This window comes from Drosophila busckii, chromosome X (genome assembly GCF_011750605.1).
Source record: "Drosophila busckii strain San Diego stock center, stock number 13000-0081.31 chromosome X, ASM1175060v1, whole genome shotgun sequence".
Lineage (NCBI taxonomy): Eukaryota > Metazoa > Arthropoda > Insecta > Diptera > Drosophilidae > Drosophila > Drosophila busckii.
In genome coordinates, this window is record NC_046608.1 from 837,225 (window position 1) to 857,914 (window position 20,690).

A 20,690-nucleotide genomic window follows, 5' to 3' on the forward strand; every position below is an offset into this window, starting at 1 on the left:
AAATGTTTACCATAGCTAAAGTATCTAAAAACCACAATGACAATAATAAAACACAAACCAAAGCCAAAGCCAAACCGAAACCGAAACAAAAGCTACAGCTGAATCTGAAAGGGAAAAATAATATATATACTTATGTAGATATGTAAAGTTAAAAACAAGTAGCGGCATTTTGCATTGTGTCTGTTAACGTTTCATTAGCTGAAAGCGTCTGGGAAAAATGTTTTTGTTGTTGGCTTTGACTTAGGGCCAAGTCAAAGTTGAACTAGGCAATCGAAAAGCTTCATTAAAAACTCCCAAAATAAACAAAAAAAAAAAAAACACGGCTCGAGTTTAAGTTACGCCAGCTGGCAAAGAAAATATTGTTGTAAATAGTTAAAAAATGTTTAAAGCACTGCAATTGTTGGCAGCTTAGTTAATGTGGCGATTACCAAAGCTTTGTATTAGCCCAGTTAAGCCCAGACTTACGTTTGTTGACTTTTTTACATCACATTAATCTCAAGTAGTCGTAATTGTAATCGTTATATCGCTTGCATGTGGCTATGTCTCTTGCCCGGCCGCATGCTTTAGCAATTAAGCATTAACCGCTCAGTATTGACATTAGCTTTTGGGTTTTGGCTAAGCCAACAGTTGGTAATTGAGCCAAGGCTGCAATCTTGGCTAATTTCTAGGTCAAGCGTTGAGAAACTTGGCTAATAAGCCACAAAAAGTTTGATCGAAAGCAGCGTGAGTTTTTGAAAAGAGAGATTTCAATAGTTTATAACATCGATTGTGGCCGATAAACCATAACTAAGTAATATAATGATGTTTTACTATTTTATGAAAACAAACAAAGATTTGAAAAATGCATATGAATATGTGTATTTTAGTCAGGATTGAAATCGGGGTTGAATATGTCAAATTTTGTATACGTGGAAATAGATTCGGAAATCGTTTCGAATTTAGTTTGGACTATTTCGGATTTTCTTTTCTGTTTTTTATATTTTCTTTGTTAAGCTTAAATTCTAAAAGTGCTTCATTTATTTATATATTATTTTGATATATAGATTAGAGACTAATATCAAAATTTCAAATCACCTTAACTTAATTTTTGTTTTTAAATATGTTGAGTGCCATAAATAATCAAAGTGGTTGCCAACTGAATAGTCATCATCATTACTAGATCATAATACTTTATCTATTTGCTATTCCCTTAAGTTATGCACATGTCCAACTGTAATATTCATAAGAAATATGTATAAATAAAACTAATCGAAGGAGGGAAATGGAGTTTTAATGCAGTTTTAAAAACTTTGTTTTGGAAATATTTGGCCGAAACTCGTTCTGAGCTTCTATTTTGCAATTATTCAGCAAGTTAACTAGCTTGAAGCATTGGCCTAGTGGCTTTGTTGCTGTTGTTGTTGTTGTGTCAAATTCTAGTGCAAACTAATTTCAATTGGATTCTGGGCTAACCACGCTGCAACTGTTTCATCAATGAAACCGGTTGGCGATTTGTTTATGACAATTATAAGGCAGAGAGCTTGTTGCTGTTGCTGCTGCTGCTGCTGCAGTTGCTGTTGCTGTTGCTTGCCTTTTGTGTAAAATGATATGCAGGCAAAGGAAAGGAAACTGATAATTGGCATGGGGACATAATAAGCAAGCAAGCTGGTCAGAGCTCGCTTCGCAGGAAATCCAATTGGTTGCAATCAGCAGTTTGCCAATTGGCAGGTTAAAGCAGCAGCTTGCAACTTGCCACACACTTGCTCGCCCCAAAGCTGAACTTGAAAATGTAGCAAAAGTAACAAAACAAAAGTGTTGACAACGCCTTTGAGCTGTGCACTCAAGCATGAACAGAGAGGGATGGGGAGGGGAGCGGAGGAGGCAGCTTACGAGGCGTTGCATGCAATGTCGCATAATCTAAACGCAATTATGTAGTTTATTTATTAAACGCTGCCGACCCGTTGACAATGACATTTTGCTGTTGACTCTCTTGTGTTTTAATATTTTTATATTTATATTTTGCATTTGCTTTGCTTTGTCGTAACAGACATTAAAGTCGTCTTGACTGCCAGACTGTGTAATCTAAGTGGTTGGGTCTCTGCTTTTGACATTTAGCTGCTTGTTTATGTTGCTTGTTGCTTTTTGTCTCATTGTCAGGCGCGTTACGAGCTTAGCCCGGCGCGTAATTATAATTATTATTATTTTTAGCTGTGGCAAGTGTTGAGTCTGACTGTGAGTTGCCAAATAGCGAGTGCATGCCACGCCCGAGTGTCCACCGCCCATGTCAACGCACTGCAAGATTTACTCGCTGAGGTCCCCTCCCCACCTTACCGCTTTACCTGCCACCCCTCTGGAGCGTTGGCATTGAACTTCAGTCTGCAGTGCGTAATGAGGGCATAAATAATACGCATGCTAGCAATTTTATAGCTCCAACAACAACAATTTATAATTAGCCCGTGTGTTGCTTAAGCTTGCGTCTGCGCACAGTGGTGCAAAAGCATGCATGCGCAACTTTCAGTTTTAGCTTGTTTCAATCAAGTAAAGCAATTCGATTCCCCACATGTAATAATTGGAAAATCTAATTGAAAGCACCCCCACCCCCCCAAAATGTGAAATGGTGAAATTGAATTGGGATCTTATAGGCCAATAGACGACAGCTTTGCTTCTTATTTGAAAACATTAATGCCTAAGCGAAAAGTCGTTAAGTTACTTGTGCTATAATCCTGGTGATTGGTGAATCCTGGTATTGGTGAATTCACATGAAAAAAAAACAAAAAAGAAGCAGCAATCGATACTTTAACTACGAAACATTTTTATTATTATTCAATTTGCCTTTTAGTTAATGTTTATTTGTTGTTAAAATCATTGGTAAATTTAAATCAACTATCCAAAATTGATATTTGATATTTATGTATTAGATTTGCTTAATAGATTCGCTTCTCGCCACAATGTGTGGTGGCAAGACCGGAAAGACCATGTTGCAGTCAGGCTTGCTGCTTGCTGCTTGCTGCATGCCACATTCTATGAACAATAGGCATAATGGTTAATAGTTAATGGGGAAATGAGATTGCAGTCAAAGGCAAAACGGAAAACCAACAGCAACAAATTTGATTGACAGACAAGGCATTGAGGCCCCAACGCAAAGCGTGAAGCACACACACATACACAAAGAGACAAACACACACACATATATACAGACACACGAACTGTATTTGAGGCTACGTTAACTATTTTGCCTGATTTTGGTCATGTTCATCGACTGAAATGAAATAAAATGAAACCGGAAGCTATGGCTCGACTGGCTGTCCAAAAGCCAAAGCCAAAACCAAAACCAAATCATAGCAAACAATGTTAACGGGTTCGTTCAACTTGTTGTTGTTGTTGCTGCCGCTTGTCTGTTGACCAGTTGAGCAATTGAGTTAACACTGCAATTGGCGGACAATTGCATTGCTTGTGGTTGGTTGGAGGCTGTTTCTGCATATTTATACGCTGCGTATACTTCATGCTGCTGGCAATGGGTTGAAGGGGGTTCACTGGCAGCCACTCCCCTTTTTATCACACACTAAGCAATAAACTACTACAATGCGTATTTTTTGTTGCTGTTGTTGTTGTTGTTGTTGTTGTTGTTAACTCAAAGCTTCGAACTTTGTTGCCATTGTGGGTGTGTATATCTTAACGGAATTTAACATCATAATGTTGCTGCTAATGATGATCGCTGCTGTTGCTGTTGATGTTGCTGTTGTTGTTGTTGTTTTTGTTGTGGCTGATGGTGCGTCAACTTCTGTGTTAAAAAAACAACAACACACCACTGTAGATGGGCATCTGATAACAATGTATGTACACTGTACTCCAGCGTGTGTGTTTCTTGCTCACATTCCAACAAAATGAGTTAAAACAAGTGGACAGGTTAAGGTTGGGCGCCACCAACATTTAAAATACACTTTGACAGGGTATCGCAACAAACACACGCATAGCACTCACAAACACATACACACAAACAGCTAACGCGTCACAGCTGTTTTCGTGTAGCGTCGCAGCGACGCCGCCGCCTGCGTCGTTTTGAAATTTTCACAATCGGTCGAAAACATGAATAGGCAATTTTGTGATTTATTTCAGATTTTGAAAGATTTTTGTACTGCCTTATATATTGTTTTTTTCGATTTGCGGAAGAGGGGGGAGGAAATAAAATAAAATAAAATAAAAGCGTAGTGTCCTGGATATAGGAGCACCTACATACCAATTTGGTTGCTCTAGCTCTTATAGTTGCTTGAGGAACACGCACGTCATAAGACGGGACAGACGGACGGACGGACAGACGGACTGGCTATATCGACTCAGCTCGTGAGCTGATGAAGAATTTATATACTTTATGGGGTCTGCAGCGCCTCCTTCTCCCTGTTACATACATTTGAGCAACTTCATAATACCCTTTTTCCATTTTTTACAAAAATGTCAAAGTGTATAAAAAACAACAGCAACAGCAACAGCAACAGCAACAAAATTTTCGCATGTCTCTTTCTCAGACTCTAATCTTTGCTTATGCGCCTCTATCTACAGCATGCCTTGACATATTTATAGAAATTTTAATTTCTTTGGCAACAAAAAGGGAGAGAAAAGAAATGAACAGAAAAAAAAGGCAAGACAACTAAATTTATAGCTCTACGTTCTATAGCTGAGTTTAATTAGCACGCAATTTGTTGATCATGCCCATGAATTTTTATTGTTTTTTTTTTTGTTTTTTTTTGATTTTAGGTACTCAATGGATTTCAGTCGTTTATGCATTTTTATTATTTATGTATGTTATTTGTATTTTTTGGATGGAAGGCTTTATCGATAAATCAATAAAAATACTATATGCTAAAATAAATGTTTTTATTATTGAAATAAGACTATAGATATTTGTAAATGTATATCGATAATAGGGTATGTCCTTCATACTTTGTCGATAACTCTAATGTCCAGATGGAGTCTTGATAATGCGACTTTCAAAGTAGCGTCAACTGCTTGATTTTCCAACCAATCAATCGTTATCGATAATCTAATTTTCGATTACATGTTGTGTGTCTTGTCGATAAATTAACAATCGATCAATTTAGGACAATAATCTTTCTCATTCGTCTAAGGCTTTAGAAACAACAATCCGATATATATCGATAACTCACAGATTTTGTTGCAGCTTTGGTATATGCTTTATTAAATATATGTATACATATGGTGCTGTGCAGAAAACAAAATAACAACTCTAGCTAGAGAATAAATCATAGAAGATATAGATATAGATATATGCACATAAATGCGCGGAAAACAAAAACTCTCCCTTGTCGGGAAGAGGGTTTAGTTATCACCCTGCTCCATTATGTCAACCTCAACTTTTTCCTTGTTGTTATTGCCGTTCTTGGTTTCCTCATACTTAAGACGATAGCCGCCCTGGGGGTCATAGATCTTCTCCAGACGCTGCCAGTCCTCGGGACGATTGTCGATCAAATGGCGCGTTACCTTCTCGGCCCCATACTTTTGTTTCTCCGTGCACTTCTCACAGTCCGTTAGCATGGCGTCCGGCAAGATCTCTGAAAGAGAGGAGAGCAATGTAAGAAAATAAGTGAAGGATGCAACACAAATCACTGGTGAAATACAATTCCGCTGAAATTGTTTCCGCGGAATGAATGCGAAGTGAGATTCGAGCGGAAAAGATTTAGCTATTACCCTTGAGCATCTTGGCATCGGGGGTGCACGGTCCGAGTCCCTCCAGGCACTTGATGTAGTTGTTGAGCAAGCGCTCCTGGCTCAATATCTCGTCCAGATCCACATTGTCAAACTTGTTGTCATAGACTTCGCCGGCAGCAGGCACAGCAGCGTTGGTGGTTGTGGTTGGCGGATGCGCCTGGCAAAGCGCCAGGAGCAGCAGTTGCAACACCAGTGGCATTTTGATAGCAGAACCCAAATGTGACATGTTGCCAAGTGGTAGCCAAGTAGTAGACTCGATATTTGGTCGCAGCAAGCGGCGCGTTTTATAGGCCAAATACTGTTCCAGTCCCCAATTCCATGTGCGTGTCGCTAAACAATTTTGGTTTGGAATTTTATTCTAATTTTAAGTAGCATTGCCTGTCAAATTGCGCACAAATTAAATGCAATTTTCCCAATGGCAATTGAATTATGATTGTGACAGCACCCCCCACCTCCCTAGTCGGCCATCCAACCAACCAACCAACCAACCGAGAACTCGCAACCAACTGAACTTCCGCTCAAGAAGACGAAGCCAACAGCAGAGCAGACGCTGCTCTGTTCTCAGCGTAAGTTCTTAAGAGCGCCGCTTGCTTTCTTCTGCTCTCTCTTTCTCTCTCTCTCTCTCTCTCATTCTGGCACAGACTCTCATTCTCTTTGCTGCTGACTGCGACTAACTTCTTGAGCTGGCCAGCTTAGCGTAGCCGTTAGTCAAGAATTGTTCTGTTTCGTAAGTCGAGCTTAACGCACGTCTTAGCCGCCGAGCACGCGTCTCTTCGACTCTCCACATAAATATCATCTTTGTTTGTTATTGTGCTAGTGTGTGTCTTCGTTAACACAAAGTATTAATTATTAATAAGCAAACGTCGTTTCGAGGACTGTGCGCTTGTGCCAATTTATTTATCATGCATATGTAATTCTCATATCAATCTACAAACAAAAGCCTTACTTTAACAACAATATTTGTTTATTTGTGTGTGTGTGTGTGTGTGTTGTGCAAATCATAAGCGACCAACATGAGTTGCAAGTCGCCTATGTCTTATCTTTTAAAATTAGAGCAAATGGTAAGCGTACAGTATTGGCATTACCTATATTTCAATAGTTAATAGCATTGAACAAAAAAAAAAAAAAACTAATAGTGTGTCTTTAGCTCAATGAAGAATTTATTTTAATTAATATATAAGCCGTAACAACAATAAAACTACAACAAATAAAGAAAATTATTATAGTAAAATAAGTTTTTTGTTTGTTTTTGAAATGCATTTATTTTTGATTATCTTTTTCTGAAGTGCTTAAAGTTGAGAACTTTAATTGAAAACCACATAAATAAGAAACTCTTCATAAAGCGTAAATTGTAGTCGAGTAAAGGAATTCAAAATATAGAAAAAATATATAGTTAGATCATAGTTAGATTGATCAATATAGATAGATAGTAGATAAGATACAAATAACTCGATGGTAACAATTATTTATAATAATTAATGTTTTCTCTTGCATTCACTATCGACATTAAATTTAATTTAATTAAGCACTGACATCTGGGCTTGCTTGTCGCGCAGCATTCTTCAGATTTATTCGCTAATGTGTTGTATGTTTTGCTTGATTAGTACAAATTATGGGGAAACACCCCCGGGGGCAGCCAAAGCCGAAAGCACAACCAAATCGAAAAAAAAAACTTGTAGTGTTCACACGTGCGCTGAAATATCTTGTTAGCTTGTCCATAACTGTCTAGTTAGCCAAAAGAAATACTGTTATTTGGTAGCAGCTGAAGCAGCAGCAGGTGACTTGAGAAGCGAACGTGTCTATATGTAAGCAAATGCCAAAGCCACCTACATACGTGATAAACCAGCAATAAGCTCAAGTCTATCCATGTGTGTGTGTTATTATTTGCTTGTGAGTGTGTGTGTGTGTGTATTTGATAGCAAATGTACAAATTTTTGACATTTGCCGCCATTGAAATTATTTTGTATTATGCACACACATTTGAGTCTCGGAATGTCCAAGCGCTCAGCGAATTCTCTTGGCTGGTTGTGGTTGCTGTTGTTGTTGGTTCAGTGGTTTGAGGCCATTGCTTGCATGCCACTTAAATTGCTAACCGAACGTCTCTGGGCCAATAAATTAAGTGTATTGTTCTTGGCAACAACTTGCAGCTGCCTTAAGTGTGCAAAGTCTGCCTGAGACTACACAAATGATTTTTTATTGTAGAATGTGAGCGAATTGAGCTTGGCTTTAAATTTTCATATTTTAAATAAGCATTCAACGGCTAATAAGATTCGAAAACAAAGCGTATGTCAAAGTCGTGCAGTGCATTTCTTAATGCACATTCTTAACGTGTTTCTAGTTGCTCCCCCACAACAGCAACAACATGGGCGTAGACAGTGGGGGCGGCACTTTAGAGACTCCAACTCGATTGCAAGCGATTCAATTGTTTTCCTGCTAAGCTAAAATTTTGATTTGCATTTCTATCGTCTAGTGGGGCAGCTCAACTGACTCTCTACGCCGCCCTTGGCAGACTGCTGAGCTGTTCGATGGATGGGAGTGGAGTGGAGTGAGCTCTATGGCAATTTCCAAACGTGATTTGTTGCTTAACTGGGAAGCTTAAGTGTGGGAACAGTGACTAGAATATGGCGCATGTGCATGAAGCTCAGACAAATGCCAATGCCAATTTTCCACAACATTTTCCACACAAATTGTGCGCGTTTGCATTTGCTGCTGCTGCTTTATTTTCCGTGCTTCGTTGCAATCACTGTAACTAGAACAATAATGATAGCAACAACAACAACAACAACAACAATAATGCAGAGCAGGTTTATTAAAAATTGCGCCTGATAATTTGAGTGGCAATCAGTGACATGGCAAATGGCGCTGAATTGTGAATGAAACTAATGTGGACTATTATATCGAGGTAGTAGTACAGTAGATGCGCCCTAAAAAGATCTGAAACTAATAAAAATGCATTAAGAATTGCTGCTTGAATTAAATGAAACAATAATCGATTATCTGATATTTAGCATTTATGCTAAGCCAACTGGCCAACGTATTCAAATGCAAATTTGCCTGATCAAATCTCTTGTGCTATCTTTGGTTCTTATCTGCAGCCACATAAATTTATCTATGTGTACGCTTGAATAACTGTATGATATTATCTATATGCTTATACAATATTTGTAAACAGTTGTGGCCACATCCTTGTTAGTCATAGCTATTTATACAGATTACGCATACGCAATCATTGAGCGACAATTTGCGTCTCGTTATTATTGACCAATTTGCCAATTGCATACGTAAACAGAATATATATGTGCAGCTATTGTCATTAGCAGTTAATTATTTAATGATGTACTTAGAGCCGCCCACACAGCCACCAACCAACTTTGGCTGAATGAATAGCAACATTTTGTTCGAGTGCGCTGTCCAGGCAAAGTGTGAAGTGCTCGCAGAAAGAACAATTAACAATACTAATAAATTTGTAATAATAAAAGTGTTTACAGAGCTGTAAACTAAAATTACTAAGATCTATGGCAATTGTGAGGTGAGCAATAAGTTGAGCTTTAACAATAGTAAAAGCAACAACAGCTTACAGATGATGAGAGCAACATTAAATAGTTGATAATTTAGGATTATATGTAATATATAATTATAATTGGTCAGTTAATATTACACACTAAGTCTAAATTAGCGACATTAGTTTTTCCGCTATCAATTAAATTGAATTGAATCAAGGAAAAACTTTTCATAGAATTTCGCTGGCTTAGCATAGAATGTTTACTGTAGTTTGCAAGCCAATAGTAGCCAGTGAGTACTTTAGCTACTATATAAGCATATGAATTTATTTTTTGGTGCCAGCCTCTAACCAGACTAACGAGCCTAACGGCCAATGCGGCATTTTTTTCATTTTGTATTTTGGCGCACAAAAATGATTTTCACTCTGCGCCAAATCGAAGCCAAAACTCAAATCAATAACAGAGCGCTCCACTGTCTGTGTCTCTGTGTGTGTGTGTGTGCGTGTTCCAATTTCCCGAAAACTTGTATGGCCAAACGCCGCTTACAGTTATCGGTTGCCTCTAAGCTAACGGATGATGTTGCTCTTAGCTCTTGCTGCTGCTGTTGCTGCTGCTGCTGCTGCTGTTGCTGCTGCCGCCTAACGACCTCAAAAACCAGTTGAGAGGCAGAACGAATGTGGCAGCGACTTGACACTTGTTGCTGTTGTTGTTGTCAAGTGCAGCATTCCACACGCCACACGGCCCAAGTTGCCTCATGGCGTCGCTGCGTATCTCTAACATAAGATACGCGCCCCAGCCAGTTGCAGCCTTTTAGTTTTTTATACTTTGCCCCAGACGCAGATGCAGATGCAAGCTTAATAATTTTTCACGTATTAAATTTTTTTTACTTCCCTCCCTCCCTCTCTCTCTTTCGCTCTCTCTCCCTCTGTCTATCTGTCTGTCTCTTTCACACATGCACACACGCGCTTGTCTTAAGCGATTTGTATTTATTGAATGTGAACAAGTTTTGCGATTTTTTTTTTCGCCAGCATGTGGGTCACTTAGCCACTATGGCAACAGGTTGTTTGCACTTGTTGCTGCTGTTGTTGTTCTAGCTACTAGTTGCTGGTTTTTGTTGCTGGCATTTTGCAGCTGCAGCTTTAACGTTTATTTCCTCAGCTTGTAAATTTTAGTAACAAATTAACATTAGTACTTAACTGCATTTTGTACATAAAGTAGTCGAAACTATTTGACAATAATGCGATTCCAGCTGAATGACATTTGCTTGAGCTGAGGCAGCTGCTCTTAAGTGGAGTTCAAGCAACAGCAAATTTCATTTCGCGTAAATTGGATTCTTTTCATTATTATTCAGCCTTTTCAGTTTTGAATCCCCTTGACTTGACATCTCATACATAATATTAAATAGTAATTAAAGTATCAACAATATTAGGTTGCCTAATCCCAAGTTACAGAACTTAATCACAGCTTGCGATAAGACAAAAGACAGAAGAAAAGAAAACCACTTAATCAAAAATCTCTTTCAGCTCAAAATGTGCGATTTCTAGTCAAGTTTCTAGTTTGCTTATGCAGCATATATATTTATATATATATTATATAATATATATATATATTATATATTTTGTTTAGCTTTTGCTTTTGTGCTTTGGCTTAGCTATCGCTTGACCTTTTTACTGCTCTTTTCATTTCAACATTTAATTTTCTCAGTTGCTTTCCGACCTGCTGTTTGACCCATATACAAATTTGCAGTTTTATTAATTCATTTTTAATTTACCGCAGACAGATTTTGGGTGGTACACACACACACACGCGTGTATCTGTGTGTGTGTGTCTGCTACTATGTAACACTTTCTAGAGTTTTGCTGCTGCACATTCCATAAAAAAACAACAACAGCAAATTGTCGAAAAACAAAAAAATCAAAACAAAACCTGTTGTGTTGTTGTGTCGCTTATTTTATTTTATGTTTTGCTGCTGTTGTTGTTTGTCTTTTGGCTAGCCGTACTTTCACCTGTTTCAGGTTTATTTTTTTCGCTATTTTGCTTTACAAATCGGGTTAGAGTCATTAATTAAAACATGGCAACGCAGCGCCGCTCTGGACAGCATCTATTTAGATATTTACTATAGAGCAGACTTGAGTGCTTTGTTTTATTTCTGTGCTGGCCAAATTCTGTTGGTCACAGTTGGACGCCAATTGTCGTTTTGTCTCTCTCAATGAAGCTCATTGTTCTTCCTTACGGCGGCGCAGCGCGTTGACCCACTGACTTTGTTAGTTGACCCGCAACGCATTAACAAATCATCAACAATACCACACAAATTTCCATTGACTATGCTGACTAACTTTTCACCCGAACTAGCTAAAGACAGGATAACTGTAAAGAGCATCGGTGGATAAGATTGCAAGCGAACCAGAACGACCTAAGGTTTAATAGATGCTGCAAAAGGGTTACCATAGGTGGTACCATAGAAGGTATAATAGGGGTTAACAAGGGGAGTACCTCAAAGGGAACAACCTAACCATTGCATTAATATAATTTACAAATTATTTCACATTGACTATTGACATATTGATAAACTATAGATAGTGTCTTTGTCAATATATTTTTTTTCCAACTCTACAGCTTAAGCATTTTCTCATAGAAACCAATACCAAACAAAAAATATATCATTTTGGACATATGGCTCCCAACTATGGGGGAACGCCAGCAGTAGCAATATTGATAATGTCCAGAGAGTTCAGTCAAAAATCCTTAGAACTATCACCGGGGCACCGTGGTACGTTCGAAACGAAAACATACAGAAAGACCTAAATATTCAACCAGTCAGAGATGTAATAGCGACCTACCAACCAGCGATAGAATCTACGAACGTGCAAGCCTAAAACAGTTTAATGAAACTGTTAGATAATGCTTAGATATAAGATTTGTATACTTATTGTTAGTCTCAATTAAGAGTCTCAATATAATTCACTTTTAATAGCTACTTTTTTCTATTGTTATTATAAAAGTACAAATATAATATTGAATATATGTAATTTCACTTTTAATGCTGAAAATTAAAATGAAACAACTGATTGGTTTGAAACATAACTAAAACATACACTTATCTACATAAAAGTTATATTAAATTTGCTTGTCCATAGATTCCTCGCATGTAATACATGTTGCTATAATTAAAAGATTTCATTTGTTATATTATTTTTCTAAACATGTTGAAGATAATGTTAATGTCCGGTGTTCTGTCCCTTCTCTTCTAGTTGTTGTTCCTTGTCTGTCTTTCTATTTTGGAGCTGATCTATCAAAGCTCGCAGATGGAGTTTGCTTATCAAGCCCTTGGCAACTACTCCAACTTACTGGCTTTGTTTATTTACTAATTGTTTGCATTATTTATAAGGCGTCTGTTGTCTAAAATTGACTTTCGTTTTTCGTCTAAATGCTTTTTATGGTAATTGAAGTTGAAACTAAAATTGAAAAACGAAAAAAAAAACGGCAAATGTCCAATTACAATAACCATTGCCAATTTCCTCCGCTGCTTCTTCTTCTTCCTCTGGCTGTTGGCGCTTTGTCATGCATAATTTGGCAAGAGACAAACAACTGTTTGTTGTGTATTTATGTGGCTCAGGTATGCTTTTATTTTTATTTTATTTTGGGAGCAGTTTAACTTGTCATTGACATGCGCTTTGGGTTACGGGCGTAAAATTCGGATTACAAATGCGTGGCGTGGCTTTTGAGATTTCATTGAAAGCGAAACTGCCAAAAAAAAAAAATAAATATATATAATATACACACACATATACAGCTAATTGTGCAGCTTAAAAATATATACATATATATATATATATATATATATATATGCAAACATTTGGCCAAGTCGCGTTGCCAAGCAAATCATTTTTCATGCACAACAAAAGACATGCCTCACTCTCTATCTATGTGTGTGTGTGTGTGTGTAGGTGCATTGACTTTTGAGGCACGTGCATTGCTGCAGATGCTCAATGCTGATGCATGTCTAATGGCAGCCACTGTAACCACGGACGACCCGCCAACGAGAGTTCAATGCCCAATGGACATTGGCAGCCAAAAGCCGAAAGCGCCTGCCACAAATCCGGCTGTCTAACCTGGTCTGGGCTGCCTGCCAGTTCGCGTCAAGAGTTGGTCATAAACAATGTGCAGGCTTCGTCTCTTCAGTTTCTTTTTTTTGGCCGCTCAACTGCAGCACGCTTTGGCTTTGGCTTTGACCGCCCTCTCCCCCTCACATTGTCGCCCTTTTATTATTGCTGCTCCTCGTCTGACGCATTTCATTATGCAGAACACGCCACAAACAGAAACACACACACACACTCAGACACTGAGAATTGAAAAATGCACTTACCTGGCTTTATTCAACTGAACTGAACTGAGCGTTCCTTGGCTCACTGTACAGAAGCCATTGACTCTGAAGTTTATGGCAAATACACTCAATGGCGCCCAACGTGAGATGAAGTCACTTTTTGGTGTCGACAGCGACCAGAACACTATCACTAACACGATTAAGTGCTAACAGATTCTAAAATAACTCGATTATCTTCGATTTGCAAATACAGTAGACACTCGGTAAATGTAACTGGCATTTATTTCATAGCTGTGAATTATTTGTAGTTTCGCAAATAGATTTAAAAGCTAAGATTAGAGAATAATATTGATCGTCAGTTAAGTTACGAAGAAACTCACTCCGATTTGTAAGTTTCAAAAACAAAAATTGGGAAAAACTTCAATGTTTATTTTTTTATTTTGAAGTCAGCTGATTTCGATAACATCGAATTTAATTGATTCCTTTAATATACGAAATATACGAAATTAGTTTCTCTAATTTGCATGTTCTTCTCCGAACAGGATTTCAAATAGGATGTGCTCAACTTTACGTCATTAGAATTAAAATTCCGAACCTCAAACACTAGGAAACGTGCCAAGTAGAGTTGATTGACTTTTAGTATGCTAAAGCCTAAGCCAAGTTAACAAAACTGTATGAGGGACAAACCAACGCTGCATACAAAGTTTGCAATGGCATTGGCGACAAACTGTAGAAGGAGACGATTTTTTATTTCAAAGACAGACTCAAATAGAACCTTGCCACGCAAATAGAAAAATGTTGCGGTTGCTACTACTTGAATGTTGTTGCTTTGCTGCTGCTGCTGGGCTTGCAACTTTAGCTGCAAAATGCGGTTATGCACTGAGAGAAATTGTAGATGTTGTTTATGTCCAAATGTCTTAAAATACAAGAAATACAAATATTTATATTTATATATTTAAGTCAACTATAAACAGTCGACGCAAGAAAAAAAAGATTGCAAAAAAATATTTAATATAAATTTAAAAGTATTTGGAAATTAGGTTTTTGTTTTTAAATTTGATAAGCTTATAGATTGGGAGTGTTAAACAGACCCAACATGAGGGAAAACCCAATCAGGTCTGGGTTAGTAATACATCGGGTTAGTTAATATATCGCTTAGTAATCAAATCAGAGATCTCTTTGTTGATAGCAGAATTGATTTACTTCGATTCTTCAATTTGTAGCGCAGTGTAAAGACACTTGCTGTGCTTTGCCTTGTAAATTGCAACAACAAAAGCTTGACGATCATATCTAAGACTTTTATTTGTATGTGTGTGTGAGTGTGTGTGTGTGTGACTAAAAGGCCAATGTGCCGGGGCAACAAACAAATACACGCCGCGTTAAACTTGGCTAGCTCGTAATTATTTACATTTCTGTTAGTGTGTGTGTGTGTGTGTGTCTGTGTGTGTGCGAGTGTGTGTGAGTGTAAGTGCACTTCACAATTACTATTCACGTTGGATTCGTTGCGCCAACGCAGCGTGACACGAAATACAATAAACGGAAGTAGGAAGTCATTGTCACGACGCTGCATAATTCTTAACTGCGGTGGGGACCTTCTAGATACATTTAGCTACAGTTTACAGTGGCCAGGGGCGCGACAGAGGGGGAAGCAGCTTTAGATGTATTTCGTGCTTGCTTGCCCTCCAGACTAAGATACAGAGAACTTTAAGTAAACATTGCTATAGCGCAGTTGGTTCTAACTGTATATACTATATCGAATAATTCTAGACTGCATAATGAACATACTCCAAGTATAATAAGTGTTGAGTTAAAATATATATTTCAAAATAATTATTATCTCACATTCGAGTCTTTTTCGAGTCGTCAGTCTAATGAAAATAAATGTGCGCGATCATAAATTATTGCAAGAAAATTTTACCCTAGCCACGCCTCTTCTTCAAGACATATTCATAACCTCGGATTTGTCTACTTTTCCATTTGTATTTTCATAATTTGGAGCCACTTTTTGTGATCCTTGGTAATTAGCCTTGAATATTTAACAAAATATATACGCTGCTGCCGCCTCGAGTTGACACAGATTTCGCTTTCATGGCTAAGAGATTCATTTCAAAATATTATTTTATTGCGATGAACATCTTTTATGCATTTATACTACATTAGGTGTTACGAATCTTAGAATAATCAATTTAAATAACTGACTTAAAAAATGAATACACACGTTTTTATTTTTATTTTTCTATTTTATATACTTGTTATTCTCAAACAATTGCAGTTCACTGCCAACAGATTTTGCAACTCATACAAATCTAAATTATTTTTCTACATTTTTCCTTCTGCAGGGCTCCGATCCACGTGCCGCCACCTGTCGCGGCAAGTTGCAAAGCCGTCGCTGCAAATTGAATCAGGAAATAAACAAGGAGCTGCGCCTGCGCGCTGGCGCCGAGAATCTTTACAAGGTTCGTCTGACTGTCATTGGGCGAATTATTTAATGTATTAATATGCTTTTGTTGTTTTTGTTGTTGTTTAACTTTTAGGCCACCACGAATCGCAAATTGCGCGATACTGTGGCGCTGGAGCTGAGCTTTGTTAACTCCAATCTGCAGCTGCTGAAGGAGCAACTGGCCGAGCTGAACTCATCCGTGGAGATCTATCAAAGCGAGAGGTAAATTAGTTAATGACTGGACAAGTTACACGCTACAGCAGCTGGGGGCGTGGCCTGTTCAGCTGCGCCCATTTCAGGCGCTTGACTGACTTTAAAAATTGTTTGCGAATTTTTCACTTGTTATTAATTTTACTTTTTGTGCTATTTGGGCATGCAAATGTTGAAATTCGCTGCTGGAAGCTACAATATGCAACTATGGCATTGGTTGGTGAACGGACCGGGCTGGGGCTGGGGCTGGTTGAAGGGTAGGGGGAGGGGCACATCAGTTTCTGGTCAAGCGCATTTTTGCGCCCTCAAGTGGAACGAAATCAGAGCGCTCCGGCCTGGGTCTGGGCAAAGAAAGTGAAATAAAAGGCGTCATTAAGTGCGCCAACTGACAAACAATTTTGCGCATAAATGTTTCGAATAACAACAACAAATGTTGAAGTTATGAAGTGCGCTATAAACCAAAGCAGGAAGCTGGGCAGGGGCAGAGACTATGGAGTGGCTTGTCTGGCCGTACAGAGTCTCACAATGGCGACTGCGTCCGACTGTACTTGCCGAAATTTGTGCGCTTCTTTTATTTTGTTAATTTATTTTGCATTTTATTCAATAGTTTCATACATTTTTCATTTGCCACAGTCACGAAGGCATTATGCCCATGATACCATTGGGCCTCAAAGAGACCAAGGAAATTAATTTCATGGAACCATTTTCGGACTTCATACTGGAGCACTACAGCGAAGAGCCGTCCATGTATATGGATGCCATAGCCGATATGACGGACACCAGACAGGTAACGACTCCACTCCACTCCACTTCACTTTTGTTACCCAACTAAACCAAGTGGCAACCAAAATTCTTTGCATTCTGTGTTGTGTTTTGCTTAGGCTTCAAAGACGCCCTCACGCGATGCCTTGGGCGTAGCTCTGCTGTTTCGCTATTACAACTTGCTGTATTATGTGGAGCGTCGCTTCTTCCCGCCCGACCGCAATCTGGGCGTCTACTTTGAGTGGTACGACTCGCTGACCGGCGTTCCCTCGTGCCAGCGTACCATTGCCTTCGAGAAGGCCTGCACACTGTTCAACTTGGGTGCGATCTATACCCAAATCGGTGCCAGGCACGATCGTCGCACTGAGCGCGGCCTGGACGCGGCCGTCGATAGCTTCTTGCGCGCCGCGGGCATCTTTCGTCACATCTACGACACGTTCACAAATGCGCCCTCTATGGACTTGAAGCCGCAAGTTCTGGACGTGCTGGTCTCGCTGATGTTGTCCCAGGCGCGTGAGTGCCTCTTCGAGAAGTTGCAGCTACAAATTGAGGCACTCGGCCTAACCGAATCCAGTCATGTGAGTAAACGAACAGACAAACGAATTCCGGAAAACCTCAAAGGGTTCGCCGATAGATCTTGACATCTGTTGCTGCTACCCAGTTGGTATTTGCATAGAAATATAATAATAACAGTTAGCATTACTGTCTGAGCTTGGTCCAATGTCCTCTTTGTCAAATACAAATAATATAATGTAGGGTATGTAGAGACCGAGAACTGGTGGGCAAATCGCTAGGAGCCAGGCACAGTAAGAAACTTATTGGCGGATATGACAAGAAGCGCACCGCTGATTGTCTGAGTCTGAGTAAAAGCTCACTAAGTATAATCACAGGTTTCCAAACGGGAAACTGCCAACATCTACACAAATTAAAAATTGTTAAAAATTGACTAAACTCCAAAACATCTACTGGAGGAGTGTCCAGCGCTCTGCAGAGTAAGACTTATCCAGTTGGGGACCCACACCCTAGACACCAGTAAGATGAGCAACTTGAAACCAAAATAGGACTGGAGAAGAAACTTTAAACTCATCTATGTATTAGATGGAGGCACAATAGATATTTTAGGTCGAAGCGCACATTTCCTCCCCTTAATAATAATAATAATAATGTATGTAGGGTTAGATTTATAAAAGTTTATCTACTGTCTATAGCAAGCAGCAATGAATAAATTTTTCAGATTATTTAAAAACTCAAAGTAGAATATCAATTGAAGCTTCAGATACTGTACATTATTTCTTGTATACTCTTGTTGAGTCTTATGCTGTCGGTTGTTTCAGTATAATTTAAATACTTTATATTTATCAATGGGCATTTCCATACGTCACATAAAACCCTAACAAAAGTCAATAGTCCCAATGTTTTCCGTTGATGTTTTGATTTCAGTTAAATTTGACTTACAGTTTTCAAGTCTTATCAAAATATATGTGCTTTATTTTAATGGTTAATCAATTCAATTGGATTTAATCAATTTAATTGACTTGTCGTTGCAGCTCTTTCGCGATCTGGCTGGAGAGGCGGCCCAGCTGTCGCTGGAGTACAACGAGATGCACAAGAACATACAAGTGAACGATACGCACACCTACTTGCCCGAATGCTGGGCGGGTCTGGTGCCGCTCAAGGCTGAGTTGTACAAAGGTGAGTGAGCGAGGGGGAGGGCTGCATTAATGAGTTTATTTAAAGTCGTTGACGCATTTGCATTTTGCGCTTTGCGCTTTGGTTTGACAGCTCTGGCACATCATTATGAGGCGCGCAGCATTGATGCGTCTGTGGGCGATGGCAATGGCGACAACGTGTCGTTGGCAACCAAAAAGAGTCAGACGGCCTCATCGTCGAATGAATCGTTTATTGGCAATGCGCGGGAGGCGCTGCATCATGCCACAGAGTCGCAGAGCGGGGACTGCGAGGAGGAGCACGTGAGCGTTGTTGCCATCAAGCGCACCCACTTGAAAGAGGCGCTGGCTAGTCACGAGGAGGCGCAACGCTTGCAGCGCATGTGCCGTTACCTAAAGGTGAATACCATACATATACCATGCCATTGACTTCGACTAACTCCCATCTCTAACTCCCATTCCAGAACAAGGCATCTCTGACGCAGGTCATCAAGGAGGCATACTACAAGACTCAGGAGGAGTACGAACGATTCTGTCTGCACTCGCCGCAAAGAAAACTCGATGACTGCTATGATCTGGTGGAGCGCACTGTGGAAGGTGCGCCAAGACCTAAGCCACACCCCACCATATATATGTATACTAACTAGATTTAATCCATTCATTCGCAGCTGCCTCCAAGTTTACGCTCACCTTGACGGGACCGGACTTTACTTCGTATAAAGTGGAGGATCCGTTCAAGCGCTTGGGTCCCATTGCAATATTTTCGGCGCGTCGCCATTGGACAGCGCCGCGCTGTGTGCGTCTGCAGAAGGGCTCGGCTATGTATCACGATTCGAACAGCTACCATTGCCACTGCGCCAGCGGCGAGGAGTGCCACGAGTCGGGCTGCAAGGAGGAGCTGGAGAACTTTGGCTTTCACGTGCGTGGCGATGCGCCCGTGATCATAGCGCACGTGGAGATCAATTCACTGGCGGATGTAAGTTGGATTTGCTCAAGCAGTAGCAGTAGCAGTAGCAGCAGCGCCATTAATCTCTGTTATCTTTGCAGCTGGGCGGCATCAAGGAGGGTGACTTCATTGTGGAAATTGCTGGCATGGATGTCAAGTGGTACTCACATCAGCAGGTGGTGCATCTCATACAGTCCTGTGGTGCTGCGCTGGAACTGAAAGTCATCACACCCATGGATCGCAACTATTTGAAGGTGACTCCAGCTGCATCTTTCAATAATAGTTGGATACTCATACTCACTTTTGTTCTACTCGCAGCCACTTTCATCGAAGGGCTCCATATCAACGCTATCCGCTGCCAGCTCCTCGGGCGTATCTTCTGGCTCCTCCAGTCCCACCAGCACTACTACCAAGCCCAAGCTGCGCCTCAAGACCTCCGCCAAGTCACGTTTTGTGGGCAGCGTCTCGTCGAGCTCATGGAATCCCTTTCGACGCACACCAAGTCTAGCGAAAATCTTTTAAACGCGCGCAGTCTTCATTTTTTATATTATACTTAGCTTAGCTTAGCTTAAGTTATGTGTTTGCTTTAACTAACAAAGCAGTGGCCATTATTTTCATTTGAGTTTTATTTTTTTTTTTTTTCATTTATATATATGCATAGATATATATTTTATTAAACTTCAACATTTTCGAAGCCAATAAAATTTTTAATGCATGTGTCGAAAGCCCAAGTCAAATTGTTTTGCTAGTGCTGACAATTACTTTAGGTAAGCAATCGTAAGTATCGAAAAGGGGGATCTTTAATTCATAGACAAACAAAAAAAACCCTAGCAAGCCTTGCAAGTCACACACACCATTAAAAATAATATGCTTGTGTGAGCCTATGCCCCCCTATACAAAAGTGTAAAACAAAAACAAATGGGCACGCTTTACGTGAAAACATCGTAGTGGAAAATACTATTATTTGCACATATTTGTAATTTATATTAATATGTGAAAACCTTTTATTTTGTATTCATAATATTACAAATAAAAGTCCTTTATTGTATATCAAACGTTTAATAAAAATTTACTTTACAAGCTAAAAAGGTAAGTTTAGGAATTGAGACTTTTTGCATCTAATTGTAAGTAGAGCGTTTCT

At 39.4% G+C, this 20,690-nt stretch overlaps 2 protein-coding genes across 3 annotated transcripts in view; one reads left to right on the forward strand and one right to left on the reverse strand.

Moving 5' to 3' along the window:
* LOC108606339 (rhophilin-2) overlaps nt 1-20,151 on the forward strand; it is a 29,325-nt gene extending 9,174 nt beyond the window's left edge. Inside the window, exons 3-12 of one of the 2 annotated variants that reach the window (XM_017996382.1) lie at nt 15,864-15,980; nt 16,059-16,186; nt 16,808-16,961; nt 17,056-17,514; nt 18,484-18,628; nt 18,719-19,002; nt 19,068-19,200; nt 19,272-19,579; nt 19,651-19,803; nt 19,868-20,151. In XM_017996382.1, the coding sequence (XP_017851871.1) occupies nt 15,864-15,980; nt 16,059-16,186; nt 16,808-16,961; nt 17,056-17,514; nt 18,484-18,628; nt 18,719-19,002; nt 19,068-19,200; nt 19,272-19,579; nt 19,651-19,803; nt 19,868-20,071 (2,085 nt within the window). In that variant the 3' untranslated portion in view covers nt 20,072-20,151. The other variant, XM_017996383.1, reaches the window with a different exon arrangement.
* Nucleotides 5,151-5,963, reverse strand: LOC117134956 (putative odorant-binding protein A10). Its single transcript, XM_033294596.1, has 2 exons — nt 5,680-5,963; nt 5,151-5,543 (listed from the first exon to the last, which is right to left on the reverse strand). Exons 1-2 carry the CDS (start codon nt 5,924-5,926, stop codon nt 5,311-5,313), a joined length of 480 nt encoding a protein of 159 aa, XP_033150487.1. The 5' UTR covers nt 5,927-5,963; the 3' UTR covers nt 5,151-5,310.
* Nucleotides 20,152-20,690: the final 539 nt, after the last annotated feature.

What these genes read in the sequence shown, in the direction of transcription:
- LOC117134956 (XM_033294596.1), bottom strand. Translation starts at nt 5,926, where the DNA reads ATGTCACATTTGGGTTCTGCTATCAAAATGCCACTGGTGTTGCAACTG. An exon ending in CGATGCCAAGATGCTCAAGG is followed by an intron (nt 5,544 to 5,679) that starts GTAATAGCTAAA and finishes CCTCTCTTTCAG; the next exon opens with AGATCTTGCCGGACGCCATG.